This window comes from Perna viridis, chromosome 8 (assembly GCF_037379345.1).
Source record: "Perna viridis isolate PV_CMFRI_1.1 ecotype Kerala chromosome 8, ASM3737934v1, whole genome shotgun sequence".
Classification (NCBI taxonomy): Eukaryota; Metazoa; Mollusca; class Bivalvia; order Mytilida; family Mytilidae; genus Perna; species Perna viridis.
The window spans coordinates 45323134-45332329 of NC_142452.1; the positions used below are offsets into that span (position 1 = coordinate 45323134).

General features: G+C 33.5%; 1 protein-coding gene across 1 annotated transcript; it reads left to right on the forward strand.

The window, feature by feature from the left end:
* The first annotated feature begins 3921 nt into the window (after positions 1 to 3921).
* Positions 3922 to 7602, forward strand: LOC148610696 (transforming growth factor-beta-induced protein ig-h3-like). Its single transcript, XM_088595958.1, has 6 exons — positions 3922 to 4115; positions 4708 to 4920; positions 5227 to 5409; positions 5848 to 5946; positions 6904 to 7017; positions 7472 to 7602. Exons 1-6 carry the CDS (start codon positions 3977 to 3979, stop codon positions 7600 to 7602), a joined length of 879 nt encoding a protein of 292 aa, XP_088452084.1. The 5' UTR covers positions 3922 to 3976.
* The last annotated feature ends 1594 nt before the right edge of the window (positions 7603 to 9196 follow it).

Sequence of the window (9196 nt, forward strand, 5' to 3'; positions counted from 1 at the left end):
CTCCCATAGCCAATTTGATTTCTACTGTTACGAATCACAGTTCATGACTAAACTCTTCTGAAACCTTTCAAAACATGACTTGTAATTTGATAATACTTTTAGTGGGGTACGAGTTGCTCATTTGCTTTTTTACTTTATATGATTTTAGTTACTTCATGTTCTTTGTTGTGTATGTCTGTTTTCCATGTCTGGTCTTTGTCCCTGGATAACATTCTTTTGATTAACTTTGGTACCCTTGATTATTTTTTAGATATTGGTAATATTTTGGACTTACATAATCCTTTCTTTCTTAGTGGTCATATTTTGTTAAATGGTTATTGAAAACATAAAATTTGGCTCTGAATTCATTTCTTGTAATGACGATAATGTAGGTTACAGACCACCAATTCAGCCAATGAGCATTTTGGAACGTACGCAAAAATAGTCCTACGCAGAAATTACCCCTGTTCCTCATAGTGCTGTGAAAAAAGTTCTCATCTTATTTAAAAAATTTAAACAGTTTCTGAAAGGAAACACATTTCTGTACATTTTATAGGTAGATTTTGCTTCTTGTGATGTGAAGCCTAATCTCCATAATGGTTTCTAAATATACCCCTATCTTGTGAAAACACTGGGATTTCCCATGCTATTTATAGACCCTTCACTTCCGGTGACCAGTACTGCACTGCAAGTCTGCTAACCCCACATGCCATTCTGAGGATTGTGAGCTGGCATATGTAGAATCATGCTGATATATAGTCCTCTGCAGATTAAAGTTAAGGTAAAGTCCAGAGAAGCCATTGAATATTGTGAAATTAGCATAGAAGCCTATGGGAAGTGGAATTAGTGGTTTTTAGCCTTAAGCTGAAGCCATGGCAAAATGAAAAGTTTCTTGGAATAGCTTTAAACTACTTGAAGATCTTGTAAACTGTGCCATGAGAGGAATACACTACAAAAATCCTTCAAAATATGCATTTTGTTAAGTTATAGGTCCAAATTATGGAAAATTGGTCTTTTTGGCTGATTTTTATGTCCTATCTTGTAAAAAGTGTACAAAATTTAGTAAAAATATCAAATATTAAACTTTGAGGGCTACATTTACCCCAATATGGTGGTAATCAGCACTTGAAATCAAGTTTTGTGTAGATTTGAGCAAAAATTTGTTTAGAAATGAGGAAAAACTCACTTTCATTACTGCGGTTAAGTATATATAAGCATTTCCTTATGGCAACATGGAAAATCCAGTTTTGAGTACTTTTTTGCTTTAGGTGTCCTTTACTGGTCATGTTTTAAGGTGAAAACACTGTATTTACAAATTTAAAGCCAAACATATCACCTTTTGTGAAAATTTAAAGATTTAGGGTTTTTGACATGTGATCAAGAAAAAGGGGGAGGCATGTCAGACATAAATTTTCAAAAAATAGACAATTTTTTCAGAAAATGATTACTTTTAAAGGCAATCTTTTTATTAATATTGTTAAAAAACAAGTCATGATTGAAGCCTAATCTCCGTAATGGTTTCTAAATATAGCCCTATCTTGTGAAAACACTGGGATTTCCCATGCTATTTATAGACCCTTCACTTCCGGTGACCAGTATTGCACTGCAAGTCTGCTAACCCCACATGCCATTCTGAGGATTGTGAGCTGGCATATGTAGAATCATGCTGATATATAGTCCTCTGCAGATTAAAGTTAAGGTAAAGTCCAAAGAAGCCATTGAATATTGTGAAATTAGCATAGAAGCATATGGGAAGTGGAATTAGTGGTTTCTAGGCTGTATTTTTCAATGATTTCATGATTTAATGATTTTTGATTCCCTTGATTACTCTTCCAAAACAACAGATATACCCAGTCTAAAAATAAGTTTAATCGTACACCTCTTTTATTAGACATTACACTAGAAAACTGCAGCTTTCATACTACATTTGTAACTTTTTTTTATTTTCCTGTTGTAATTTTCCATTTTCCAGATTGTGATATTCAGAAAACACCGTCCTACGGTATTTACATTGCCTATATGGACTGTTTTACTCGTATATGTAACAAAGTTGTTGTTCTTAATGAACACAGTATTATCCAAACCACAGTTATTGATACCACAAACTTCAAAAAGGATTTACTCTTTTTCAAAAATATAATAGTTTCTTCATTAAAAACGGTGTTGCTAATCCAATTCTTTTTACAGGAATATACGCAGGCTAATATTTTTCACGTAAAATTCGTGATAATCTAGCTTCACTTGAATTTAACGTAAGTTTTATTTAACATGAATTGCATGTGAACAATTCAGGTGAATTTCGCGCGAAGACTCGATTCATCCGAATTTCACGTGAACTCTATCACAAAGTTTATTTGATCAGTTCGGGTGAAAATCATGTGAAATTCATATGAAAATCATTTGAAATTATTTTGCATGTGTGTAGTCTGTAAAACTTTTTTTAACAAAGCGCAATGGATATGTCGATTGCCCTTGATATTATTATTCGTAAAGAATAATTTTCGAATTATCGTCTATTCTTTAAACTTTGTTTTTTCTAATAAAGATACACTGTCCCTAATTGTATTCCTACATAAAAGCTTAGTCATTTTCGAATATTGCGTTATGTCAAAAATTGCATTTTCAGTACTTGACTTCCCTATTCAAAATCTGTAGTCACCGATCATATTTAATCCTTGAAGTTTTGGTGGTATTGTCATTTTACAAGAGAACCAAGGTTATAGCGGTTACCAAAAGAATGTAATTCAGGGACAAAGACCAGACATGGAAAACAGACATACACAACAAAGAACATGAAGTAACTAAAATCATATAAAGTAAAAAAGCAAATGAGCAACTCGGACTCCACTAAAAACTGGAGCATGGACCAGGTGCACCGGTAGGGTAAGCGTCCTCTGCTTTTCTAGAAACACCGACCGAGTTGATAAAAAAAAGTCAAATCCGGGGTAGACAAAAGAGGAAAAGAAATCTATGACACGTTGAATAAATCAGTTTTCATGGCGCAGATGGATACACCGTAACAATCCACGAGTTCATGATGACGATCATGAATCTTCTGTAGTGATGACTTCAATTTTGTAGCAACATAACCCTGTTCCAGAAGCCTACTTGTTTGAATTCTAGCGCAATACAAAAAGTCAGTAAATGCTAGCATTTTTTAAGCGAATTTTAAGTTTGATTATTGGTGTGTATGTTTGCTGTTTCAGTTCATTTGTGACTTTGTGACATTACAAAAGGATTAGTTAAGGCTTTGCAAGACTAGTTTAACCACACCGCAGACATGCGTACGCCCTGTGTCAGGAGTTGTTGTCATTCTTGTGTCTTTGTTCCGTTATTTTACCTTTTAGTTGTATTTTGAAGAACTGCCATCGCCTTGTTACTGTGAATTTTATGCCTTTTTTGTCAGGACCCTTCAGGGCTAACTTAAATGTGTGACTGTGTTCATACTTGTTGAACACCTTTTATTGATCTCTAAAAGTATTTAGTAATTAGGTTAAACGCTGGTTCGTTTGTTGCGTTTGGCCATATCAGGTTTTCTTTTCTCTTTATTAAAAGGCCAATATTTGATGATGTAATTTCCTAGGAAAATAGCTAAACAATTAAATATGAAATTTAACTACCTCAGGAAATTTTAAAGGGTGTAGTGGTCCATCTAATCAAGGAAAAACCAATTATATTCCCCACAGTTATATGTACCGGTAATAGAAGGGTAACCTTTGGGTCATATTGAGACCAACTGATGGCCAGTATTGTGTAAATAGAGATAAAACATGACATTGTTTTACACGAGACACATGTTAACATTAACAAGTTTCTATACTAATGTCTTCATCACGTGTATTAAAATATCTTCAAACCATGGACATGAAATATAACCACGTTTCTAACAGCAGAAGTGCGTTTTCTCCACGTTTTCAAATCTTACATAAAAATCCAGTATAAATAAATGTGAATCAGTGACTACAAACACTCGTTTCCTGACTTAGTAATCCAGAAGATGTTCAAATATTTGGCTCTGCTCCTCGTTGTGGAGAAAGTTTTGTGTGGTAATGTAGTGGAGGTACTCCAAGCTGACGGAGAGAGTAGACTAATTAATCTGGTTAAGGCAGCAGGATTAGCTGATGCTCTGCTCGGGGGTAAGTAGTTTATGTTAGTAGTCTTGAGCAGTGCAAATCATCAATCAAATCAAGTACATCTGATTAATAGAGTAAAGTGTTGCAATCTGATTTGTGATTTGTGATTTGTAGAGATATAAAAATTAACAATACTTTACAAACAATTAAGCATATAATCATAAAACCCTCTTTACTTTAACCCCACATTTTTTGACACAGTCTAGTATCATAACCATAACCATTTTTGTATCTGTACTCTGTTTAAACATATAACAAATGTATAATTAAAATTTACAAACGATATCAGACTAAGTTTACGTTTTTACCACTAATTTGTAGCTGTTGTTGTAAACCAAATTTAAGTGACAAACCAATATTTCACATCGTTCGTTTCTTTTAAATGACAAGTTATGAGACAGATGACTTTAGATTAGGTCTAAATTGGAGAATCATGATCATATATATTCTGTTTTTCATTTTGTCTATGTATTTATTGTTTGCTTTAGTTTGTTGACAGTTGGGTCGTTACATAATCCATCGAACAATTTGGCACTAAAACCGACCTTTCACATTATATATATATCCACATTGCATATTCAGGAATTCGTTTCAGGAACCTTTACTATTTTCGCGCCAACGGATGCTGCATTTGGTGCTCTTGGAACTGATGCTGAATTGACCAAAGACACAGCTAAACTAGCAGAACTTCTGAAATACCATGTAGTTGCTGGTAGTATTCCTAGCTCGGCTGCCAAGAATGAACTCGAGCTGGATACTTTGGCAGGAACGAAACTTAGATTCAATATTTACCATCATAATCAAGTAAGTTAGATGCATATGCATGTACATGTAATTGGGCAACATTTATTTCTAAATAGTAGTAACGATTATAAGATTTTATTTGGATGTCTCTCACACTTGTCATAATACACAAATATGAACCTGAAGCTAGGGAAGTTGGGCCATCTCAAGTTCTTTCCCTGGTTACTTTGAAGAACAAGTTAGAAAAGGTTTTGAACTCAAGTGGAGTGCAACAAAAAGTCTAAACTTATTTGTTCTTGTAAGACTAATTTTCCTTCTTAAATGATCCACGGTTATCATTTGCTTTATTTTACCCAATAGCAAAATACAGTAACAGTTGAAGGGTCAAAGGTCGTCAAGTTCGACCTGAAGGCTTCAAATGGAATGATCCATGTTATTAACAAGGTCATGACCCCACCAACCGGAAGTATTGTTGACATTGTAGCTGGCAACAAAGACTTTAGTACATTGTTAGCTCAAGTTCAGTCTGCATCACTTGCAAGTGCTTTACAGGGTAAGTTTAATGCAAGTACATGTACATAACATGTACTTGGCGTACTTTACATTATTAGAAAACGGCTATAAGATAACAAGAAAAATCGGGATATTTGAAAATTGAATAGGACTACAATAAAAAATATCCAAACCTAATTTAAAAAATAAAACAAAATTGGAGGATAAAATATAAAATTTTCAGCCACTTCTCACCCATTCCAATCAGTAAATCATATATACTTATTTTTACTTGTACCAATTGTTGTTGTAATAACTTGTACATTGCGACCAAATTGGTACTGATTGAAAAGTACAAGCGCGTATAATTTATCTCAGGTTTTACGAACTTCTACCAAAGATCAAGAAATATGATGGGCAGTGTTAATACAAATAGCAATTTATACATTGATCGTTATTTACACAGTTGTAACAATTAAATGATTTTCCCTTTGTGCAGGTAATAACTTGACGGTGTTTGCACCAACCAATGCAGCTTTTGCTAAACTTGGATCAAATATCATAAGCAAAATAACAAGCAACAAGGGGATGTTGACAGGTAAGTTCATTTTCGTTGTTGTCTGTTGCTTTCATTTTGCTTATATCATTCTTTAGATATTGACTTTCTTTTAAAACTTACGAATTTGAACCTTATAGCACCTGCAAGTGTTTTCATCCTTTTTACAAATTATATTTTGTTTAATTTTGTATGCTTTTTGTTTGGCTTTTGTTCGTTTCAATGTTTATATTCACTGTTCTTAATGTCAGACGCTCATTTGTAAAAAAAAATCACAATATATTCCATTACACAGATTTTTTAAAAGATTTGTACTTGCTTCTGCTTATACTGATATTAATCAAATTTCTGTCGCTTCAAACATTTTTCTTCAACGAGATCCTCCCGATTTTAGATTATTCTCCTTAACCACACTGATTCCTATTTTAAGTTCTCCTTTACCACGCTATTCCCCATTTCAACTATTTTTCTCTACCAAACTGATTCCAGTTTTAGTGGGTAGGCCAAACCACAAAATTTGTTTCCCAACGAAAAGGTGATTTCCATTGATGTGTATATTAAACATCTCAATACAACGAATTCACGAATCAACAAACAGGTGTTTCTTCCTTAATTGGTACCCACGAATTAAAGTGGCTTCACAGTATTCTATTTTACCACCTTGTTTCCCATTTTAGATGTTCACCGTTACCATGCTGTTCACTATTTACATTATTTTTTTACCACGTTGTTCCCCATTTGAAGTCGTTTCCAATTTCAATTATTCCCCATTACAATATTTTGTTCCCCATTCCAATTATTTTTCTTTAACACGTTGTTCTCCATTTTAGATAGTCTCCTTTACTAAGTTGTTTTTCATTTAAAATATCATCTTTTGCCATATTTTCATCATTTCAGAAATTCCCCTTTTCCATGTTGGTTTACATTTACGATATCCCTTTTTCCCATATCGTTAATCATTTCAGATATTCCTCTTTACCACGTTGTTTTCCATTTCAGATATTCTCCTTTACCACGTTGTTCCTCATACAGAATACTCAGAAGGACTCTGGAACAGAGAACCCCTCAGAACACTTGATAAACACCATGACAGAATTCGAATCCACGTCACAAGTAAGATCACTTTGGCGTTACTTGATGGTTTAAGGCGTAAAAGGAAAAGCATATGCATCTGAATAAATATTGGCAAAAATTATCAAAACCTTAAATTAGAAAGAAAAGTGTATATGTCGGTGCAAAAATCAGCATCGAACCCTGTTTGTTTATTTAGTATGTAATAATCTACAAATAATAATTCTACAGTACTTTTTAAGGATCATATAACGAAACCGCTTGTTTCTACAAACCATTTATTTACATTCGACGTATATTTTGAATGCCTAAGAATCCCAGAAATATCGGAAAATACGCATAAAACACTTTTCAAAAAAGGATGGAAATTCGCGCGCACACTGAACTGGTTTCCTAATTCCCTCAAAGAATGTCAAATCGTTGAATAAATTCTAATCCCCCAAAATATTTATCAACCAATATTTTAATCTTTATGCTCCCTTATTTTGTTTTTTAGACAAGGGAGTAGTTGTGAACGCTGCTCACGTTACTCAAGCAGACATACCTGCCACTAATGGAGTTGTTCATGTGATTGATTCTGTGCTGGTTCCAAGCAGATATCGTCTTTCCTTAGGATTCGGAAAATAAACATGCTAAGAGCTTTTATATACAAATGTAAATAGACATATTGAATGTAAATTTTGTAAAAAAGGGAAAATTATAAAAGTGCAATGTTAGTATTGAAGACAATTGTTATTATTTATGTGAATAAAATGTGTTAAAGTACAGTGTTTTTTAAATTCGTTTTTCAAACGTACGGCAAAGGGAGAAAACTCAGTTTCTTTAACATGAATTTGATATCACTTTATAATAGCTATGTAACAGAAAGTGGTGGTGATGTTTTGTGATGGAACCTATATGACACGCCTCATAATAAAGGTCAATCTTAACAATATAATGAAAATTTTGTGTTAATATATTTTTCGAAAAATGAAGATACTGTACTAAGATTTTGCTTTTATTATACGAAAATGAACTTATAAGAGACTGCTAAAAGGTCTAAAAAACAAAACAAACAAATCCCGTTTTGTATCGTACATTTTGTACTAAGGCTGTTTCACGCAATCTGTAATTTCTTAACTTTAAATGTAATCGTAAAAAACACACGATTAAGTCTTGTAACTAGTTCAGTATGCATGGCAATGTTAGGATCAGACAGGACCACATTTGTAGGGAAATTCTTACATCGTCATGGTTCACCGGAGCTAATTAATACCTCCATCAGTGTCGGTGGATGATATATTAGCAATTCATGCTGTAGATTTCCGTCATTGCAATTTGTGATACTGACTAAAAGCCAAAAGACATGGGAATTATCTTTGGGCTAATACATTATGAGGATGGTTCTCAAACATCTTCTTGTCTGAATTTTCTTAATGGAAACCATATTACAGGTAAGTTTTGTTTTGTCTGGTACCTCTGTTAATCTTTTTTCTACTAGAGACTTCTTTCGGGTTGCTAATATAGTCTGAATATGCATTTACTAGTACAATGTATTCGCTGGGCTTGCGTGCAATGTTACCCTTTGTCGACTGGCTTTTATCGGCGGAGACTCATGGAATATATTTTTTCTAACAACAATTGAAGTGCAGGAAAATGGTCATCGACCCCTGACCCCCTGTCGTAATGCCACCTCACCAAGGTAGGCGCGATCCTAATGATTTGTTTTGAGTACACATCATTTAGGCATAGCTACGCTCCTGTTCGTACACCGCTTTGCGGTTCATGAAGCGGAAACTGTCAAAAAATTATTTTCGCGTATAATTTGGTCAAATAATTAAAATTCGTTATTTTACCAAATGTAGTTTTTATGTCAAAATATATTTTATTATTTCATAACATAAAAAGTATTTTTCTACTGTAAATATCGCACAGACTACGTAAATACACAGGACGCTATGTAAAAATGGTGTGATGTAGACTAAGTAATCAATACGCTATATTAAATCATGGTTCTTTCATTATTTCAACACTGGACAAGAACATTTTCAAAAGCAGTGTACCTTAAGTGATATAAAACAAATGTGTGTATTATATAACATACTTTACATTAATGTTTTACTTACTTTAAGAGTCTGAACACCAATTTGATATATAATGACTTGTATTGTTTTAGACATTCCTAAAAGTGTCATCAGATGGTTCAAATTTTGGTCCCAAGAGATGGCTTAAGACATTCCTT